The sequence below is a fragment of the Astyanax mexicanus genome, chromosome 18 (genome assembly GCF_023375975.1).
Source record: "Astyanax mexicanus isolate ESR-SI-001 chromosome 18, AstMex3_surface, whole genome shotgun sequence".
Classification (NCBI taxonomy): Eukaryota; Metazoa; Chordata; class Actinopteri; order Characiformes; family Acestrorhamphidae; genus Astyanax; species Astyanax mexicanus.
The window spans coordinates 7824899-7848601 of record NC_064425.1 but is presented as its reverse complement, the minus strand read 5'-3'; the positions used below and the strand labels follow the sequence as shown (position 1 = coordinate 7848601).

At 37.3% G+C, this 23703-nt stretch overlaps 1 protein-coding gene and 2 long non-coding RNA genes across 3 annotated transcripts in view; 1 reads left to right on the top strand and 2 right to left on the bottom strand.

Annotated features, from left to right (window-relative positions):
* Positions 1 to 10676: 10676 nt before the first annotated feature.
* On the bottom strand, positions 10677 to 11846 carry LOC125782582 (uncharacterized). Its single transcript, XR_007425290.1, has 3 exons — positions 11490 to 11846; positions 11023 to 11202; positions 10677 to 10878 (listed from the first exon to the last, which is right to left on the bottom strand). It is a non-coding gene; the product is annotated as an uncharacterized LOC125782582 (long non-coding RNA).
* A 2192-nt stretch (positions 11847 to 14038) lies between these two features.
* LOC111192366 (uncharacterized) lies at positions 14039 to 15365 on the top strand. Its single transcript, XR_007425291.1, has 4 exons — positions 14039 to 14398; positions 14496 to 14573; positions 15007 to 15087; positions 15213 to 15365. It is a non-coding gene; the product is annotated as an uncharacterized LOC111192366 (long non-coding RNA).
* Positions 15366 to 17096: 1731 nt separating this feature from the next.
* mpzl3 (myelin protein zero-like 3) overlaps positions 17097 to 23703 on the bottom strand; it is a 32640-nt gene continuing 26033 nt past the window's right edge. Inside the window, exons 4-6 of the mRNA XM_022669079.2 lie at positions 23396 to 23561; positions 21678 to 21747; positions 17097 to 19739 (exon numbers count right to left, since the gene is read on the bottom strand). Of these exons, the coding sequence (XP_022524800.2) occupies positions 19668 to 19739; positions 21678 to 21747; positions 23396 to 23561 (308 nt within the window). The 3' untranslated portion in view covers positions 17097 to 19667. The remainder of the gene's footprint in view (positions 19740 to 21677; positions 21748 to 23395; positions 23562 to 23703) is intronic.

Below are 23703 nucleotides of genomic sequence, written 5' to 3'. Positions count from 1 at the left end.
CGTCATCACGCACTGACGTAGCTCGGCTACGGAGGCTGATTGTATTCAACGCTGCAGTGAACTGACACGCCTAAAAAACGCCTGTCTGTAAATACATATCGATATGCCACAAAAATGATATCACCGTTATTGAAACATTTCTTATCGCGATAAATACCGATATCGAAATATTGTCCAGGCCTAGTGTTAGGACATACAGTTTGCAAGACAAATGCAGGGGATACAAAGATGAGAGCATGCTCTGGCTCTCAGCTCCCTTACTACCTATCTTTATACACCTTTCTGGGAGGGACAGCCCTCATTTCCTCTCATTTTAGTGGAACTATCAAACCGTCACATCATTCGTCATCAACAGACACACCCACAGATGTCGTCAAGTTTTGGACTGAAGAACCTGGTATACTTTAGTTCGCACCGGGAACGAACGTTCCTGGTTCCGGATCATATTTTTGTTGATGGAAACTCGGCAAACTGGTTCAAAATTGGTTTCATGAACCAGAACGGTGGCAGTTCCACATTTATGAAAATGTGCTAACTGTGGCTCAAGCAGGTTCAACCGTACAACCTACAGAACATCATATAGGATCTTCTGCTAATGTAAGGTTTCAGATACCACAGGACACAGGACTTCAGAGGTCTTGTAGAGACCATGCCTTGACTGAACAGAGCTGTTTTTTATGGTGTAAGCCGGACCTACACAACATTTAAAGCTGATCTGAATGGGACTTCTCTGTAGGTCACCTTTGCAATATTGGATCCCATGGACAATTGAGTCTTTACATGCTGTTGAGGGTCTACGTTCGAGACAGCGGGACAGGGGTTCAATAATGGGGTCAGGAGGTCACCGCTCTGTGCCAATTCTGCCGTCATGAATTAAAGATGGTTAAGGGCGTGGCATGTGGCCCAGAGTCTTCCGTTGGAGGGTCATTTATCCATACGATGGATTTGAACAGAGAGAGAGAGAGAGCACAGGCGAGAGAGAGGGTGATCAAGTGGCCATCAGAACTGAGCGAGGCCCTTTGATAAAACAGGTTGGAGGACAGAAGATTAAAAATCCTCTCAGCGCAGCTCGACGGTGAGCTCTCGACACGAGGACTTATCGCCCGGAGCTGCAGCACAGTCCAGATTCTCCAACAATGCAGACATGTCCCTGTCTGGCCAAACGAACATCTTTTCTTTTTTCAAAAATGTGTTTGAGTAATCTAGCGATGAATTATTTACTGTATTTCAGCCCTGATGCACATGCGGCTGTGGGTATTTCATTGTAATGAATATTCATCACCACCTGGAAGGTGTCCAGTGGCTCAGGTAAACAACCACTCTCTCTCTCGCTGGGTTTAAAACGATGCAATCTTTCTAATGATACGGTAATGGAGATGAAAAGGAAGGAAGTTTTGTAGAGAAGCTATGACCTTTTGTGGTTGCAGATACTTATAAAGCTAATGTCTAATGTTGACCAGTTTAAGGTTGTAAACACCTTAATAAATCAATAATTATATGACTATATAAATTAAATAAGTATTCATTGTTAAAAAAAAATAATGCCACCCAAAACGTTGCACTCAGACATTTTGTACAGCTGACAGACTTTGAGAGGAGGCACATCATTAAACTTAGAGAAGCAGGATGATCGTTTTAATGAATTGCCCACAATCTAGGTCGTCCATCGGCAAGAAATCATCACTTTTGGACTGCTGCTGACATGTTCAGGACAATGGAAACTGAAAAGATAGAGTGAGAAAAGCATTGGTCAGAGAAGCACCCAAGAGCCCCATGGTCACTCTGGAGGAGCTGCAGAAATCCACAACTCTGGTGGAAGAATCTGTTCACAGGAAAACTATAAGTCATGCGCTCTACAAATCTGACCTTTATTGAAGGGTGGCAAGAAGAAAAGCATTGTTGAAAGAAAGACAAGAAGTGCCATTTGCAGTTTGCCACATGGCATATAGGGGACACAGCAAACATTGGCAAACACATGGCAAAACAGTGGAATGGTTTAGGAATATCTAAGAATATTCTTGCGTTTAAATGGCCCAGTCAATGTCTAGCTGTTTTTTTCCCCAATGTTTTGCCAGTTTCTCCTAAGCACACAATACCACCAGTGCCAGGAATGTGTCACTTCAAGATCTAACACATCTTCTCAAACTAGCACTGACACAAAACCACTGGAGCTCAACACGCTTTGAGGAGAATGCTAACAGACATCTGTACTGGTTAGCATTTCCAACACTGACTGATGGGGAGAAGAAGGGGAAATCCTACTTATTCAGAAAAAGAGAGGACATTTATGCTTTCTGGCTGGAATCATGAATAGCCACAACCATACTAAACCTCCAGATGGTAGACCCAAATCCTCAGTAACTAGAGTTTTTTAAGAAGGTCCACCGATAAAAAAGGCTTCACTAAACCATTGAGGTTTATGCAGTGTTTCAGTGTCGACAATGAACCTAAATGCCCCTTCTTACAAAGAGATGACACTCTGGAGAGCAAGGTCACCATGCCCAACGTCAAGCTCAAGTGTGTCTTTGGAGTAATGGATACCTTTGGGTCGAGTTGGAGTGGCAGGACTAATCATCCAGCATTAGTAACCGACCTGACTGATGGTCTCGTGAGACTGAATGCAATCAAATCCTCCTCATAAACAGAATTCTACTATCTAGGGGACATAAAAAATAAAGGAAACCACATGTTGTGTTGAAACTAATTTGCTACAAAGGTGTAATGTAGCCCATCTGGTACTGTGTATCATTCCCCCTGTGGAAAAAAAGGATCACCATAGGCCCACCAGTGACCAGGTGGTGGACTGGTCTCAGCACAGCGATGCCATGGACATGATGTGTGGTACAGGTGTGAGTGTATCAGGCAGCTTGGTGTTAATGGGAACACTGTGGATATCTACTTGCTACTGGAACCGACACTGATGTGGTTTATAAACTCGTCTCATTAATTTTGAGTTCAGAAGCTCAAAATCTTGGTAATTATGTATCTGAATTATATATATATATATATATATATATATATATATATATATATATATATATATATATATATATATATATATATATATAATTTGTAAAATGCAATTATATTTATATTAGTGGCATTAATTAAATTACTAATATATGCTTGTATGTTTGAGGTGAGATAAAGCCAGCGTGGGGCGCTGGAATAAAGAATGCATGATATACAGGATAGAGGAAACTTTGTTACTTTATTGTAAAATTCTCAGCTTGGTTGTAAGGATTTTTTAATTAGAACTTAATTTGCTGAATATAAAAGAGTGTTTTTACACATGTAGTTGGTTTCTATGGTCTGGATCAGTTGATGAGTTTGTTTATTTGGAGCGTTTCTCCCTCTGTTTGGTTTGGTTTCACACAGGCATAAACCTAAACGCACTAAAATGTGCACCAATAAACCACGCGAGCGCATTGTCTCCTCTGATTGGTCAGAGCTGTCTGGCATGGCAGCAAGAAAGTAAATATAGCGAGAAGATTTTGTGTTCCAGTGCGTATATCTGTGAAGTGTGAAGCTGCTTTAACACAGACCGCTGAAAATTTGTCACTGTGCTTTTGAACAGTGTTTTACAGACTTGCGTGGCTGTGAGCAGTGAACACAGAACAGACCGTGCTCAGTGTGTAAACAACATGGAGCAGCAGAAGCAGCATTTGTTAATAGCAGTATATTATCTGGCTAATATACAGTGTTGGGCACGTTACTTTGAAAAAGTAATTAGTTATAGTTACTCGTTACTTCTCCAAAAAAGTAACTGAGTTATTAACGGAGTTACTCCACTATAAAAGTAACTAGTTACCAGTAAAAGTAACTATCGCGTTACTTTTATTATTCGCCCGTCAAAAAAAAAGGAAATGTATTATGTATTTACTATTATTATTAGAAAAATAACAAACGAAAATAAACCCAAAATGTTGACAAAAATATAATCTAACGAATTACAAAAAATAAAAACGAAATTCTTCACAGAACCAAAGAAAATTACTAAAACATATAATACTGAAAAAAACGGAAAAAACGGAAAAACGCATCTGGGGATGGAGTTAAACAAACCAAGCCACACTCAAAGGAAATATGTATATATAAACAAAACAAAATAATGGACAAAAACAACAATTTAATGCCCGTTAAAATGGTATTAATATAACAGCTTCACCAAAAGAGAATAGAGCTTAGATCGGGCCCAAAAAATCACGTTCTGCCCAAGCCCGAACCATGAACTGTCATTATGAGCCCGAGCCAACCCAAACCATAAACTGTCTGTTTTCGGGCTGATTGAATGAGCGAAATATAATCAGAATTATGTTAATTAACACTGAAACATAGCATAAAACTATTATTTAATTAAAACGATTTTTAAGAACAGCTACACACAGTGCTGCAAGTCAAACGCGGAGGAGTTCACGTGCGGCTAGAGCTACTTGATTACATTTTTCATTTTATTATAGTTTAATTCAGTAAGTTTTAATTTGTTTTAGGGTGGGCTTGCTGGTTTTTATTAGTTTTCACACATCTCATCAGAGAGATCAACAATCTAATAAACGTGAGAGAGGAAGGAAGAGAGAGAGAGAGAGAGAGAGATTTGCTTGTTCTGGAATGAGCTACTCACAGGTAAATGTTCTCACATACTGAATCTCCTGTTTCTCTTTCATCTGCCTGGCGCTCATATTGTAATCCCATATATAATTCTGCAGTTTCTCAGTGTTTTCTGTCGTATTTTGCGGCTAGCGTGAGCGCTTTACACAAGAACTAACGCCACAGACCACGAGGTGATGCGCGCTCGGCAACACCGCCCGCTGTACAACTCCGCTGTACAACAGCGCTTGTAAATAAATTAAACACGAAAATTCAGTAGTTTTAGTTCGTTTTAGTTAGTTTTATAAACACAAAATACAGTTCGAGATAGTTATGTTTTTTCCTTTTAATTACCGTTTTTATTAGATTCAGTTAACACAAATGTTTTTTCACTTTCAGTTTTCGCTATTTCGTTCGCTTTAGTGAACAATAATAATTGGTTACTTAGCAACATTCTAATTATCACACCAGAGCTTTATATAAAATAAAAATAGGAGCCCGATTTTGGGACGGTCTTTGGGTCAGGTCGGATTCGGGCAGAGAATCTAAGCTCTAAAAGAGAAAGCAGCAGCACTACAAAAACCGGAGCAGCTAAAAAGAGCTTAACGTCCTTAATTCGGAACTTGGGCTGTCCACAGCAATCACTGAATTGATTAGAGCAGCAAATCGTCACAATTGTGCCTCACTTCACCACGCCAAACCACAGGCACAGCGGCCAGAAGCTCAAGTTCACCGGAAAGAAGAGGGTTTAACCAGGGCAAAGCAAAGTTACAACAAAAAAAAAGTTCATAGAGCGGCTACAGTAACGTGCAGTAACGGAAATGGTAACGGCGTTATAGTTACAGTCATAGTAATTAGTTAGATTACTCGTTACTGAAAAAAGTTAGTTTTAACGCCGTTACTCCCAACACTGCTAATATATCAGATTAAACTGCACCAACCCAGCAGTTTAGCTCAATTAAAAAGAAGTATATTTGATAGCTGGGTCGGATCGAGACCAGATCAGGTTCTCACCACAAAAAATTCCACGCTTTGGGTGGGGGCAGGGAAAAACTTGGTGGCATAATTAATTTGCGTTAAAAATGTGATAATGTGTTACTGATTACAAATTAATCGGATGCATTAACTCTTTAACATTGACAGCCCAATTAATAATGTCTTAACCTGTGTAATTTAATAATCGTTAGTTGAGACGTTACTTTACAAACATTTAACAATATAACATTACTGTCACAAGTACTGTTATTTGTAACCCGTATTGAGAAGTGTAATTGTATTGTGTATTATGTCCGCATTATAATGTTCACTTGTTCTGACAGACTGTAATACACTATAGGATGCATAGGGGGTGCTCTATAATGCTCTATAACGCTCATATAATCCAGACACTCATTCTGAGAGATTGTAATACACTATAGGGAGAGTAGGGGGATGCTCTAAAATGCTTTATAATGTTCATATGATCCACACGCTCATTCTGACAGAACAGAACACCAGCATGTACTGTATGTGGGTACCGGATTAATGCAGGCCTCGGGGGGTTCTGAAAATGATATCACCATTATTTAAATATTTTCCATTGCGATAAAGGTTTTTTTTATTGAATTGTTGACCTAAATCCCATTGAGCTTCTGTGGCAAGACATAAAAATTGCTGTTCACAGACGCTCTCCATCCAACCTGGCTGAGCTTGAGCTTCTTTGTAAAGAAGAATGGGGCAAAAATCTCAGCCTCTAGATGCGCAAAGCTGGTAGAGACAAACCCCAAAAGACTTGCAGCTGTAATTGCAGAGTAAGGTGGCTCTACTAAGTATTGATATAGGGGGCTGAATACTTTTTCACATCAAACTTTTTTTGCTGTAACAGTCGGTTTGTATAACCAAAGAATTTCTGCACAAACTGTCAGGAACCGTCTCAGGGAAGCTCATCTACATGCTTGTCGTTCAGTGTATATTGAAGTATTTGTACTAAAGTATACATTTCATTGATAAAATGAAATCCCTTCATCAAGTCTAATTGACCAATTGTATCAGACCTACACTGTTGCTATGATGCTGGCGAGCTGGACGCTCTGATTACCATCCCCAAGAAGGAAGGCTTATTGACGAATTGATCGCGAGTCTGGCTTTAAGGTCCAACACAGTGAAGCTGTTCACCTGCGCCTCGGTGCGTGTGGGCCTGCTATTCTCCTCAGTGCAGCGCTGGCATTTCAGGGAACAAAGCATGCCAACACTCAGCACACGGTCTATAGTTAGCAGCCATCCAGCGGGGGATTCATCGCTCTGTGCGTACTCAATCTCCCAGCCTGTCACTGCGCTTCACTCTCACATTTCTGCTTCTACAAGTGCCTCGCCTGTTGCCGTATGTAGGCCTTCTCACAGTGTGAAACCCAGTGACGACGTTAGCGGCGTGATTACGACAATTTATTGCTGCGTTTTGGCTGACGGAAGCAGAGCATGTGCTATTCAAGGCCATACCAGACAAAGACTGTATTACAGTCAGTTAGAATGAGCATTAGAGCATTATAGAGCACCCCATATGGTTTGTGTAGTGTATTACAGTCAGTTAGAGTAAGCCTATGGATCATATGAACATTATAGAGCATTATAGATTTCACCTTATGCTTTATATAGTATATGACAGTCTGTCAGAATGAGCGTGTGGATCCTAGAACACCCTCTATGCTTCCTGTAGTGGATTACAGTCTGTGAGAATGAGCATGTAGATCATATGAACATTATAGAGCATTATAGAGCACCCAATTTACTTCCTGTATTGTGTTACAGTCTCAGGCTTAGTGTCTGGCTCTTATCAACATTATAAAGCATTATAGAGCGCCCCATATGCATCCTACTGTATATTACAGTCTGTCGGAGTAAGTGTGTGGATCATATAAACATTATGGAGCATTATAGAGCACCCAATATGCTTCCTGTAGTGTATTACAGTCTGTCAGAATGAGCATGTGGAATTATATAAACATAATAGAGCATTATATAGTGTATTAGTCTGGTAGAATGGGTTATATTGAAGACCTTCATGACTTCACACGTAGCACTCATGGAATGACAAGTCTATTCACTACTTCCGTGTTAGAGCTGCCCCAGTCAATAGTAAGTGCTATTATTGTAAAATAGAAGCATTCCAGGGCCAACAAAACTCAACAACAAGGGGGAATATCACTCATACAACTTAAACTGCCCAAAGGGCCCAACATCAACATAGCAGCAGAGCATCAGAAGATGCATGAAATGGGTTTTAATGGCTCAGCGGTTTCACACAAACCGGCTGGAGACACTCTGGAGCTGTAGAAACATCTTCTCTGGAGTGATAAATCATGTTTCACTTTCTGGCAGTCTGATGGATGAATCTGGGTTTGGTAAATGGTAGGAGAACAGCTCCTACTGGACTGTTAAGAGTACCAGAACAATAGATTGAGTGGGACTCTTTCTCTTTAAAAATTACAGAATATGGCCTTATATATATGTGTATATATATGATGTTGGATGATTAGTTCTGCCACTCCAGTTCATCCCTTAATATATAGAATGAAACTCCATAGCCTAATGCTGTAGGCCACAAATTGGCACTTAAATTGACCCTGAATTCCATACATCCTTCCATCTATCCTTCCATTGCTCATACCATCCACCCATTACTCTTACTATTAGTCTATCCGTCAAACCATTCTTCTACCCATCTATCCAATGTTCCATCCATGCAACAATCCATTCATTTAAACATCCATCCATCCCATAGTTCATCCATCCAACAATTAATTTATCTACACCTTTATCCATTTATACATTATCTACACATGTATCCATCCATCCATTTAGTGATCCATCCATACAACAACTTATCAGTCTACATATTAATCAATTTATCCTTCTATCCATCCATTCAGTGATCCATTTATACAACAATTTGTCAGTCTACGCATCAATTAGTCTTTCCATTAGTAATTGATACAGTTCATTCATCTATACATCTATTCATTCATTCATTCATTCATTCAGGAAACCATCCATACAACAATTCATCAATCTACACATTAATCAATCATCCATCCATTCAATGATCCACCCATACAACACTATATTTATCATTTAGTGATCCATTCATACAACAATTAATTAATCTACACATTAGTCAATCTATTCATCCATACATTCCTTTAACAAGTTTAATCAAATTTAGCACAACTGTTAAAAAATACCCAACAACAAAAGCTACTGGTCAGAAAAATAATGAGGACGTATGGCTAATGAAGGAACAGGTTATGAATTATAAGAAAACTAATTTTAATGTAAAAGTCTATGCAGGTTAAGCAGCTGGTACAGATGTGGAGTGTGGTGGGAATAAATCAATGCAGAGATCCAGAGCATTGTAGCAGAGCAGAAAGGTAGCAGGACACAACAGAGTACTGGGTCATCTCAATATGTGAAATAGGAAAGGAAAAACAGAAAAGAATTAAAAGAGAGAGGGGTTAGGAGCATTGTGATAAACTCTACTGATTAGTGGGATGGGCTAAATTCTGGAAAGCAGGAGCTGAAACCATGAATGTATTAACACCTTTAGCAAGCAGACAGTCGAGTGAAGCTCAGGACATGCAGGAGAGAGAAGGAAGTAGAAGGGTTTATATTACATGAAGTGGTACAAGACCTGCAGAAGAAGTAGTCAAGGCCACAGAAATAATAACCATCCATCTAACCATTCCTCTAAATATGAATCCAGACATCCATCCATCAAATGATCCACCCCCCATCCATTCATCCATCCATTCCTTTAACCATCCAATCCTTCAATTCTTCCATCCAACCAATAATTTATACTATCATACATACATCTATATATTTATTCATCCATCCATCCAGCCATTTATTTATTATATCTTGTCTGAGGTTTGGTGCCTAGAGTAGTCTTACTGAGGGGCGAAGGCCATTCCTGAAACCACACAGTTTATCATCATGACCAGACGCCCCTCAGTTGTGTTACAGCCAGTCTGTGTTTCCTTTTCTCAGAGTTTTCTCTCTCTCTTTTTTCTCTCTCTCTTTCTCTGATTGTGGTAACTTTTCTCTGCATGTCTTAGTCATGCAGCGGGGAGAATGCCGGCCTGGCCTGTTGCCATGGAGAGAGAGTATGGGCGAAGATGCAGCAGATTTGATGGTGTCCATGGGGTCCTGGGAACACGCTCGTAATACAGAGAGAGAGAGACAAGAGAGAGAGAGTGTAAAAGAGAGATACATATAAAGACAGAGAGAGAAATAGTGAGAGACAGAGATGGGTGGATGTATGAAGTGAGAAAGAGAAAGCTAGTAAGAGTGAGAGGTAGATGGATGCATGAAGTGAGAAAGAAAAAAGTGAGAGAGAGAGAAAAAGAGAGAGATGGATGTAAATTTTAAGAGAGTGAAATATAATGAGAGAGAGAGAGAGAGAGAGAGTGAGAATGAGAGAGGTGGTGGAGGAGGGGAAGGAGGAGCGTTACAGTCAGCTGGAGTCAGAGGATGCCGTCTCAGCGTGGTTGCCGTGGCAACGGTTGCCTGGGCCGCGGTCGGGGAGCGGAGGAGTGCCGGTCCTTTTAGGGAGAGCGAGGCAGGCTGAAGGCATCTGCTTGATCACACTCGCGCACACACACACATGCACACACAATCGTCTCTGAAAGGGTTGAATCAGCAGAGTGAGGATTTATGCAAAAATTAAACCTGTAACTAGTTTTATTGTTGGGTAAAACTAGGGAGAATAGGGAGATGGATGGATGAATGTGAGTACACGCCTCACATAAAATCAAGGAGCTGGTGGATGTTAGACACCTTGCTGTCTTCCAATTTTCACTTCAGGATGCTGACTGACTAACTGGCTAACTAATTAACTAAATAACTAACTAGCTAGCGCACTACCTACTTAAATAAATAACTAACTAGCTAGCTCACTACCTACTTAAATAAAAAATAACTAGCTAGCTCACTACCTACTTAACTAAATAACTAACTAGCTAGCTCACTACCTATGTAAATAAAAAATAACTAGCTAGCTCACTACCTACTTAAATGAAAAAATAACTAGCTAGCTCACTACCTACTTAACTAAATAACTAACTAGCTAGCTCACTACCTACTTAAATAAAAAATAACTAGCTAGCTCACTACCTACTTAAATGAAAAAATAACTAGCTAGCTCACTACCTACTTAACTAAATAACTAACTAGCTAGCTCACTACCTACTTAAATGAAAAAATAACTAGCTAGCTCACTACCTACTTAACTAAATAACTAACTAGCTAGCTCACTACCTATGTAAATAAAAAAATAACTAGCTAGCTCACTACCTACTTAAATGAAAAAATAACTAGCTAGCTCACTACCTACTTAACTAAATAACTAACTAGCTAGCTCACTACCTACTTAAATAAAAAAATAACTAGCTAGCTCACTACCTACTTAAATAAAAAAATAACTAGCTAGCTCACTACCTACTTAAATGAAAAAATAACTAGCTAGCTCACTACCTACTTAACTAAATAACTAACTAGCTAGCTCACTACCTACTTAAATAAAAAAATAACTAGCTAGCTCACTACCTACTTAAATAAAAAAATAACTAGCTAGCTCACTACCTACTTAACTAAATAACTAACTAGCTAGCTCACTACCTACTTAAATAAAAAATAACTAGCTAGCTCACTACCTACTTAACTAAGTAACTAACTAACTAGCTCACTACCTAATTAAATAAAAAAATAACTAGCTAGCTCACTACCTACTTGAATAAAAAAATAACTAGCTAGCTCACTACCCACTTAACTAAGTAACTAACTAACTAGCTCACTACCTAATTAAATACAAAAATAACTAGCTAGCTCACTACCTACTTGAATAAAAAAATAACTAGCTAGCTCACTACCCACTTAACTAAGTAACTAACTAACTAGCTCACTACCTACTTAAATAAAAAATAACTAGATAGCTAACTAATTAAATGACTGACTAGCTCAATAAATAAATACTTTTTTGAGGTGTGTTTGGGCTTGAAGACTCATCAGCTATAGTAAGTTGACTAAGGCCATGAACTCATCACGTTTGACTAACTGACTGACTTACTAGCTAACTAACTAACTAGCTTGCTAGCTATCTGACTGACTGGCTAACTAGCCAATTAACTAACTAACAAACTGACTAGCTAACTAACAAACGAGCTAGCTTGCTAACTAATTAACTAACTAGCTGACTGACTGCCTAACCAACTAGCTTATTAAGTTACAAGTTACATTAACTAACTAACTGACTGAATAGCAAGCTAACTAACTAACTGACTGACTGACTAGCTAATTAATTAACTAGCTAGCTTGCTAACTAACTGACTGTCTAACTAACTAGCTAAATAAATAAATAAATACTAGCCAAGAAGAATCAACAAATGAGAAATTGTTTACACCAAATAAAATACAAATTTAATAATAATAATAATAATTTAGAATTGTTATTACTTTGATATTATTATTATTATTGTTAGTAGTTATAATAGTATTACAAAAATATAAAAAAAAAGGCTGAATTGATGACATTCAGTAGGTAAGGACTTAACAATACATTAAAAGGAATAATAAATCTGTATGCATCACTGTCAGCAGAGTAAGATACAGGTAAACCGTACTCTCCCATTGATGACTAATTCATCTATCAATACTGCAGCTATTCTGAGTTTCAGGTCGTGATTCTCTATCACTGCAGCTAATGCAGGAAAACACTACTCACACTCATCTCCTTCCCAGCAGCCTGAATCACTCATCACAGATCTCTGTGTGACAGATCTCACTGATAGTATGGTGATTTTTTTTTTCTTTTTTTTTTTTGCATTTTTGTATGAAACGAGGCACAATCAACCATTCCCAGGAAATTTCCAGTCTTACCTTTTGGTGTGATTTTGGAACGTTCTTGAAACTCATATTTTCCATCAGATTATAACTCAAATGTGCTGGAAATTGTGTGGGAATAGTGTATTATGCCTTTGTTCATTCACATATGCAATAAAAAACACTTTTTATTTTTCCACCAAAATCGCCAAATTTCTATAAGGCAATAATCTTACCCTTTGGTGTGATTTGGGACCATTTATAAAACTTTTATTTTCCATCAAAATATAACTCGAATGTGCTGGAAATTACACACGAATGGACTTTTGTGCCCAGTTTCATTCACATATGCAATTAAAAAACACTTTATTTTTCACCAAAATTGGCAAATTAAGTAAAGCTATAGAACATTCATGAAACTCATAGTTTTCATCAGATTATAACTCAAATGAGCTGGAATTGCATTGGAATGGTGTATTGTGGCCAGTTTCATTCACATATTCAATAAAAAACACTTTTTTTTTTTTTTTCTCACCAAAATCACCAAATTCCATAAGGCTGTAGTTATACCTTTTGGAGTGATTTTGTACCATTTATAAAACTAAATTTATAATTTTTTTTCCATCAGAATATAACTCAAATGAGCTGGAAATCAGATTGGAATGGTGTATTGTGCCCAGTTTCATTGACATACGCAATAAAAAAACGTTTTTTAATTTGACCAAAATCGCCAAATTCCATAAGACTTTTGGTGTGATTTTGGAACATTCAAGAAACTCATATTTTCCATCAGATTATAACTCAAATGTGCTGGAAATCATATTGGAAGGGTGTATTGTGCCCAGTTTCATTCACATATGCAATAAAAACACTTTTTAATTTTCACCAAAATCGCCAAATTAGGTAAGGCTATATAGTCTTACCTTTTGGTGTGATTTTGGAACATTCAAGAAACTCATATTTTCCATCAGATTATAACTCAAATGTGCTGGAAATCATATTGGAATGGTGTATTGTGTCCAGTTTCATTCACATATGCAATAAAAACACTTTTTATTTTTCACCAAAATCACCAAATTACCTAAAGCTATATAGTCTTACCTTTTGGTGTGATTTTGGACCATTCATGAAACTCATATTTTCCATCAGAATATAACTCAAATGTGCTGGAAATTGTGTGGGAATAGTGTATTATGCCTTTGTTCATTCACATGATTTCACCAAAATTACCTAAGGCTATATAGTCTTACCTTTGGTGTGATTTTGGACCATTCAAGAAACTCATATTTTCCATCAGATTATAACTCAAATGTGCTGGAAATCATATTGGAATGGTGTATTTTGCCCAGTTTCATTCACATATGCAATAAAACCACTTTTTATTTTTCACCAAAATCACCAAATTCCATAAGGCTATATAGTCTTACCTTTTGGTGTGATTTTGGACCATTTCTAAAACTGTTATTTTCCATCAGATTATAACTCAAATGTGCTGGAAATTGTGTGGGAATTGTGTATTATGCCTTTGTTCATTCACATATGCAATAAATAACACTTTTTAATTTTCACCAAAATCGCCAAATTCCATAAGGCTATAGTCTTACCTTTTGGTGTGATTTATTAAACTCTTATTTTCCATCAGATTATAACTCTTAATTAAAAAATAAGCATTTTTATTGCCTATGTGATACTGGGCACAAACTATGTAAAATAATAGAATTCCACTTTTTTTTTTTATTCAGTTTGTGAGAAAAACAGTGAGACTGTACCTGTGTGCATCTCTGTCTGGTATCAGATGCTGTTGGAGGCTTTACCGTAGAGAGCCATTAGCAGAGGTAAACCGCAGCATCCATAGATAAAGGCATTACCATCCCATCCCTAAGGAGTGAACAAATAGATACAACTGGAGGGAACAAGATACCACACATGCACAGCGGAGGAAAAGAATGGCCAAACATGGGTAACTGATGACACCATTATACGCAATATCCCAACAAGCTAATGGACATATTGATAAAACCAGGTTTGATTCTAAGTTCTCTTACTTTTTATTTTAGGAGTCTTTCCACTGACAGCGTGTAAAAACTACCTCCACCATGTTTGAAAGCTGTAACTTAGCCTGGCCAACTCTCACTGTAAGTAGTAGATGATGAAACTAACACCACCATGTTTGGAAGCTGCACATTAGCTTGGCTAGCTCTCACTGTGAGTTGTAGATGATAAAACTACCTCCACCATGTTTGGAAGCTGTACATTAGGCTGGCTAACTCTCACTGTGAATTCTTGTTGAGACTACCTCCACCATGTTTGACAGCTGTACCCAGCCAAAGGTTCTGGATAGATTGGTCAAGTCCAGGAAAAACACTGATTTTAATATGCTATCTTAACATTATCACATTAATAAATATAAATCACAAATACAAGCTTAGAGGTATATACACATTTTATTTAGTTTTCTCTATATTACATAGTTCAAAAAAATAGGCTCATTACATTACACCATTTTTAAAAAAAATATGGTCAAAGGTTAGAGCAAATTTTCAATAAACGTAATAAACTTCATTCTAGGCGACAAACGACTGAAAGGAAAATTACATCTACTTTGAAAGTGTAAAAGAAACACCCACATACTGTTGTTCCTTTGTCACAGTGAGTAAAATTTGCCTATAACTATAAATTAATTATATGAGCTTGCTGGCTACACAAAGAACATTTTTAACCAACTTTTACCTTTCCAAATAATTGAATTTTTTTTTTTTTTTTTAATTTTGCAGAAATTCCAACATGCAAGGACCAGCAGAAATGGTCCAACAGTGGAAAATACATCATTTCAAATTAATTTCTCTTGTAAAGTTGCCATTTTAAAGATACTAGATTTTCTTTTCCAAGCGCAACAATTGAATCATTACATTAAATGCAATTCTCTGTGATTGACAGAAATGAAAAGAAAAAAAGATAAATGAAATCTAATTTCGAACCTCATTTCCTAACTTAAAACAACCCAACGGTATTGCAAGAAACAAAGTGTCAGACCACAGCAGGCCTTCACAAACATCTGTACAAATATATTCATAAACAACAAATAAACAGAAATAACTTAAATTCACAACAGACATAAATGCAACAACAGATCCTTCTAATGACTCCTGGTGATGCCTGGTTTAGAAAACATAGTAAAGAAACAGAACTGAACCGATAGAAAAATGTTTAAAAAATCTTTAGATCTAAAGATCGCAAAAATTATTGAAAACAATAATATATATATCGCAATATCTGCGTTTTATGTTTTCTCCCACCCCTACTACAGTCACTACTACATTAATGTGATAACACTTTCTGTAAATGTCATGTCTATTGGGCTATATAAACAGACTCATAACACATTTTAATGCATTCATAAGGCATTATAAACATGGCTATAAATATTTCTAAAAATATATATGATATGACAGCTATGTTCATTATGAATTGTGATTTATCATCATGAGCTGTTCTTATGTAATATATGTTTAACATCTGGGTTGAATTATCATACTGTATATCTGTCACTATATATACTATATATATTTCTATGATTGACTCCTATGAACACATTATATTATAATGTATAATTAATGAGTGGTTTAAAGTAACTAAAGCATGTTTTATTAAGGCAGCTTTGTTTAGGTTCTTGGTATTAACATAACATCTTATAACACAGCTGATGATGCATTATTATCACAATTCATAATGCATGATAAACATGAGTATAATTTGTTATATTTTTAAATATTTATGATCATGTTTATAATGCTTTATGAATGCATTATAATGTGTTATGTGTTATAGTATGTTTTTAGAGTCTAATAGACACAACATTCATAGAAAGTGTTACTTTTAATCTCTTTTTGTATTCAAAGGCATGAATGCACACAGCAGTGACCCTAACCCAGCCACTCAGTTCAGCTCTTCTAAAGAATGAAGACAATGAATAACGGGACGTGTGCTCGATTAGCATCTGAGGGTAGCACCATGATGGAGGAGGCTCGCTAATCATTAGCATGTGTTGTTTTCCCAGTAAAATGGATTCTTTAAAGGAGAACTCTAGTGTATAATGGAGCTTGCACACCTGATATATATGCCATACCATGTCTGTCTTTGTTAAAGAGCATAACACAAAGTATTTCAGTATGAAAGCACGTATTTGTAATGTATGACAGCATCCTGTATCATCAAACAGTGTGAAAATCGGTTAAAATTGGGTAGCTGTTGAGGACAGGATGTAGTAAAGTTCTTTAGACCGCTCACTAAACTGCAGTGTGAAACCGAAACTAACCGGATTAAATACTGTATTTACAATGTAACAAACATACAAAGCTTGGTGCGAACTCTGGTCCGGGCTTTCAGGTGTGAAAATGCCTGCACTGTGTTTTGACACAGGGTGTAAATGCACACGCACAGCTGGTCTAGTCCATATAGAAGAGAAGTACAGCCAATAGAATAGGACTCTCTAGAGCAGATAATTTAACATATCAAAACATATGCCCCCAGTATTAAGCTGTGATAAAGCTCCATCCAATACTTCTAATACTTAATTCATGCTCTTGTCACTCTGAATGCAATCAAATCCGCACAGGAATGTTCAAAAAACTAAAAGGCTTTCCTAAACAGTAAAGCTCATACAGTACAGTGAATAAGAAATTGGGTTTTTATTCAATTTGACAATTAGCTAGTTTTCATTTCAGCCTTTTGCAAACAGAATTTTAAGAAAAAAATTAGTTTTTTTAGATTTTTCCATTTTTGTATCTTGTAACACAAATCTGAGGGTATAGTCCAACATGCAAAATGCAAAAATGTAAAAATCAGAAAATAAAAGATACAATTTTTTTTTTTGTTTAATTTTTTTCATGAAATTTTCTTGAAATTATGATTGTGAGGGGCAGAGATGAAAAAACTAAAATTGGAAAAATAAATGAAAACTTATTTCTTATACTTGGCACTACACTAAAACATTAAATAATGAGTTTTTACATCCAATTTTCTTTTTTCGCATTTAGTCTCAAACGGTCAGAAAATTTAATTAATAAACATTACACTGACCATTAAACACTAGTTCCTCAAACAAAAGTGCAAAATATATATATATATATATATATATATATATATATATATATATATATATATATATATAAAATTAAAGATTAGCTGTCCCAATACTTTTGTCCATCTAGTGTATTTTCCATTTGTAAACCGCTAACATAGCTAATCAGCTAATCCGCTAACTTAGTTTATCAACTGAGGCAGACACTGGCAGTTCAGCAGCAGAGGAAGCCAGATCTGGCATAAGCAGCGCTAACGACATTTTCAACAGGGAATTTCCATTAAGACAGTAATTACTCCAGCAGTCGGCTCATTCTGCCTTAATGAAAGTGGTCCGCAGTACGAGACAAAGAAAATATGATGCAACTGTGCCTGTCAGGCCATAACCGACGCAATGTCCCTATTGTAGAAATAACCAGACCTAAATTTATCTCTTTACATTCGTATCCCCTCTAAGGGATGTGTGAAACGGAGTTTTCTAAAGGAGATGATGCTAATAGGCTGCAGTGTGGGGTTTTGACGTGTTTAGTATTTTTAGTATTTGTGCTACACTGACTCTAGACACTATGTCAAATATGAGCTCATCGGTGCTTCTCTAGTTTAGCTATTAAACAAACATGTTTGCATGCTAGAGGAGGTCTTAATATTGATTGAATTTAATCAAGAGGTTGTGGGTTTGATCCTTAGCGATGCCACAGCCATCTGTGGCCAGGAATCTTATATAGAGCAGTGTTTTTTTAATGCTGGTCCTGGAGGCTCGCTGCAATGAACATTTTAGTGCTTTTCCTGCTTTAACACACTAACTTTACCTTAATCAGGGGGTTTTAATCAGCTGATTAGTCGAAGCAGGTGTGCTGGGAACAGGAAAACACTTCCTTAGCATAAGTGATGTTAGTCAGTGTGGGCTGTTGGCTAACACAACAACATTTATAACAGGGACTAGTGCTCTCCTCCAAGCGTGTTGAAACCCAGTGTTTAAAAGCATGTGGTGGAGCTTCTCGGCATGACTCAGGGAAAGATCATCTTAAAGCTTCTTAAAGGAATTTTAAAGGAATTTTAGATAGTGGGTGGGTCATGGAATTGGTTAAACATGTTGGTACAATTATCTGAACAAATAAATAAGATATATTAACTTGTTTTTCTTAGTAAGCAAGCAAACAGGCTTGCTTATAGTTAACAGAGCCACTGGCAGGTTTGTTTCTTGCTTTCTAAGGTTTCCTCGAGTTTCTTTTTTTTTTTTATTTAGTTCAGTAACGATGCCTTTAATCTTGTGGAAAAACATGGTGAAAAATAAATCAAGTTATATTTATCCTGTAAGAATCAACTAAACACGGTAAACATCCCCTCATATCCTGCCAAAAAGTTTTTTTTTCATATTTTTTTCTCAAATACAAGGTTATATTGTACAGAGCAAAGATACTTTAAGTCTGTGACAAACTTCAACACTTAAACCGCACATGAAGACGGACAAGGCAAAGAACTGCTCAGAAAAGGTAAAAACCTTGGAAAATTGCATAGCGAGTTCCATAGCCTATAGTTGGTTATAGAAGTTATGGAAATGTAGATGCTTATTTTTAAACTAACAAAAACAAAGAAATCATTATTACTATAACTGGGTTATGAGATATGGTGACGAGTGAGCATAAATCAAGTAGCTGCTCCCATCTCAGTCATTTATATTAGGGTTTCTTATCTCATGCACAGAATTTTTAAGTCATTTTTTTAAATTACTCCAGCTCCTCTCTTAAGGCTAATATAGCGAACAAGTAATGGAAGTCTTTAAGGATTGGGAATCAATAGTGGTTCTCTCAAGAATGGAATGAACTCAACTTTAAAGAATGGGTGTAGAACACTGTTTCTCAACCCTGGTCCTTAAAGGCACCCTGCCCTGCACATTTTAGTACTTTCCTTGCTCTTAATACACCTAATTCAACCAATCAGATCATTAACAATCACCCTTCATAGCTATAGTGGGTGTGTTAAAGCAGGGAAATGTGCAGGACAGGGTGCCTCCAGAAACAGGATTTTGAAACAATAGTGTAGAAAACCAAACTCAAACCCAAAACAGGCAAGTGAGGTTCAGTTTCTGTTTTTTTTCCAGGCTTCTATCCAGACATCATATCAAGGGACGAGCTGGGGTCCAGCAGGAGCTAACACTGGGACTCAGCCACGGGTTCTACATGGTGTTTGTGATGCTGAAAGTAATAATCATCTTCATGGTCCTAAAGTGAAAAAACAGAGAAAACAGAAAGAAGTTAGTTGGTTCCACACACTGAGCACCATGTGAATAAACAAAATGTAAATCTAAACTGCTAAAAAGTAGATTTCCTTAAAATTGATTGGTCATCGTTTTATAAGCACTTAGTACTTTCTTTTTCTTTAATCCCTGGTTTAAAAGAGGGGTCGGCAATTGCGGCCTGCAAGCACGAAACATCTGGCCCAGAAGGTTGTTTGAACTATAATGATCGATAATTAACAAAAATAAATAAATAAAATGCTTCTCTGGTGAGCTTTTGTTTACACTCCTCCCCTGTCTCTCTGCTGTGCTTGGCGTGACTTTAATTTCCACCCGTTCCCGTTCTTGGGCTCCCTATTTCCGTATAAGGGCATTTTTTCCCTGGCTGTGTCCCAATTCACTAGCCAGGGCAGCGGTAGTGTATTAACTGTGACCCTGAAGACACGGGTTTGATCTCAAATTTTTTCCCTTCTTCTTGGGTTTAACTGCTTTGAGAGAAACTGTTCTGTAATTGGGTTCAACAACCCTCTGGGCTGGAGAGCTACTTGTCTGTAGCACTCCATCCCATTACACTTCATTTTACAAACAGATTGGCTTGGAAAATATCTGGCCCGCGGCCAAACTTAATTACCAACCCCTGGTTTAAAACATGTTTGCATGTTAGAGGAGGTCTGAGCATTGGTTGTATAATCAGGAGGTACGTGATGCCACAACCATACATGGCCAGAAGTCCTATTTAGAGCAGTGTTTTCAACCCTGGCCCTTGAGGCTCGCACATTTTACTGCCATGTACATTTTAGTGCTTTTCCTGCTTTAATACACCAACTTTAACCAACTTTATTTTACCAGAAGTTGTTAATCAGCTGGTTAATTGGATTAGCTGATCAGGCGTGTTGGAATCAGGGAAACACTTTAACTTGTGGGCAATTGGCCTTTAGAACCGCAGTTAAAGAACTAGCAGTTAGTGCTCTCCTCCAAGCGTGTTGAGCCCCAGTGTTTAAAAATGTGTGGTGGAGCTTCTTGGCATGTCTCAGGAAAGACCATGCTTAAGCTTCACCCTCCTAGCCCTGTAAGCATCATGCAAGAAAGGGAGTTCTAGATAATGGGCAGAAATGTCTAAATAGAGACCACTTAAAAATTATGAGTTTCTTTGATTTTACCAAATTGAAAACCTCTGGAATATAAATCAAGAGGAAGATGGATGATCACAAGCCATCAAACCAAACTGAACTGCCTCAATTTTTGCAACAGGAGTAAAGGCATAAAGTTATCCAAAAGCAGTGTGTAAGACTGGTGGAGGAGAACATGATGCCAAGATGCATGAAAACTGTGATTAAAAACCAACCAGGGTTATTCCACTAAATATTGATTTCTTAAGTCTGAAAACTTTTTTGTAATTTGGGAGAAATGTTGTCAGTAGTTTATAGAATAAAACAACAATGTTCATTTTACTCAAACATATACCTATAAATAGCAAAATCAGAGAAACTGATTCAGAAACTGAAGTGGTCTCTTAATCTTTGCCAAAGCTGTATATTAATTATATATATTTTAATTCAAAAAGCAAGCAAGCAAACATGCCTTGCTAAAAAACAAGTGAAAGACAGAGTTGTTTTGTGTTTAAATTGTATAATAATTAAAAAAGAAAAGTAATATCTGCTGTTACTCCACATTAATCTGTACAGAAGTATACACTAGTCCAGAACACAGGACCTTCTTTCTGTATTTACTTTCCCACTATGATGGTTTGTTAAGGAAAGGCCATAAGCATCAGACATGCCAAAATTCATGTCTCCTATGATATATTAAATGGATGATCTCCACTGAAAGTTCTTACTAAACTGAGCTCAATACTGTGAACCCAACAGTGAGGGACATTTGCTCATGACTTGCAGAAATTCACACAGAATGTGAGATACTTCACCAGGCAATAGAGTTCATAGCATGTGAAAGTTCTCTGCTTGGCCGGAGGCTGCTTGTATCCGTAGTCTTCCCTGCAGAGAATGAACACAGCAGCTATTAAAACAAACATACAGCAAGAAAACCCAAAACCACTGTACATTACTCTCAGTACAGCCAGCAATAAATATTAACTTTCTATACTAAAAGACAATCTTGAAATATGTCTTCCAGTCCCACTGTTCCAAAAGGCATGAATATTATATACAGTACAAGTCAAAAATTTAGACACACCTTAAATGATAGTGTTAAGCAAACCAGAATATGTTTTATATTTTCACAGTAGCACATCTTGTTTAGATGACAGCTTTGGTATTTTATTAGGGGTGTGACGAGATCTTGTGGCACGAGATCTCGCGAGATTAAAATGTGACAATATTTCTCGTCAAGCTTAAACCTGTCTCGCAGGAAGAAAAAACAGTTTAGTGTGGACCTTTTAAGAGGGATCTGGCAACACAGTAGCTATACAGCGAGTGTGGTCGCTGAGCAGAGAGCAGCTCTCAGCAAATTCGGGTATTTGCATAGAACAGAGGTCACTAATGGGCGGACCGCGGTCCGGGTCCGGACCCAAACGTTGTCCAATGCGGACCTAAACCTACTGAGAAGGATTTAGTTGTATACACGCTTTACGGCGCAGTAAATCACAGACCAATCACGTGTGGGGTAAGATCACCAAACACTCTCTTCAGTCAATCAGATCTGTGCAGACGAGGTAAGGAAAAAATAAATAAATAAACACACCGCTCCTCACGCGGGATCAAACCTGTGTTGCCGCTGCTCCGGCTGTTGAATTGGGACGCGGCCGTAAAAAAAGCGCCTTTATAAGGAGAGAGAGCCCGAGAACAGGCGGAAAAACGAGAACGGGCAGAAACTAAAGTCATCTATCTATATATCTGTCTATCTATCTAACTATCTAACTATGGTTATACATAGTTAAATTACAAGAGATTTAGGAGAAAAAACACAAACCATAATATGACTGGTTGTGGTTTGCACTTATTGTTTGCACTATATAAGACCTTTCATTTTTGACATTTTCTTTAAAATTTAATTTTTAAATCTCGTCTCGTTCTTGTGAACCCAGTATCGTGTCCCGTCTCGTGATATTAGTGTCTCGTCACACCCCTATATTTTATCAGTCAGCTTTATGAGGTAGGGTGACCTGGAATTCAGGCTTTCAGTTCACAGCTGTGCTGAACTCATCAAGAGTTAATAATTACTTGAATTTCTTGCTCCTCTTAATGTGTTTGAGAGCATCAGTTGTAAAGGTGTGAAGAGGTAGAGTTACAGGTATACAGTGAATAGCTCTATTTGAGTAATGTTCTAATCCAGAACTACTCAACTAAGTAAAGAAAAAAAGTGCAAAGCTCATCAAAAAACACCCACAAGTTAACAGCTCCCCAGATAAGATTGTGGTTTGTTTAACACTTTTCAGTTACTACATGATTTTTTCTGTGTTCCCTTACAGTCTGGATGGCTTCAATATTCATTTACAATGTAGGAAAAAAGAATTAAACATTGCACGAAAAGGAGTATCCAAACTTTTGACTGGTACTGCATATTCATTCTAATTAAGAACACTAGCTGATTATTAAGCTACATAATTATTGTAAAAGTGCAAACAAAAAAGGAATAGAAATATAAGGTTTGTCCAAAAATACAAAATTTCTAGATGCGTCTTACCCATCAGTGACCTCTATAGGTGAGTGGTGGGTAAGGTTGTAGCTTTTCTGTACAGGTGAGCAGCACGGGCACAGTATCCGTGACATCAGCACCAGCGCTGTCAGCCCGGACGGCACGAGAATAAACACCAACAACAGAGCCACATCCGACAAACGCAGACTCAGCTCTGAGAGAGAGAGAGAGAGAGAGAGAGACAGAGAGAGACAGAGAAAAATAAGTAACTACTATGAATTATTCAATATCCACTATGAGTAATTCAAAATCTACTTTGAATTATTCAGTATCAACTATGAATTATTCCAAATCCA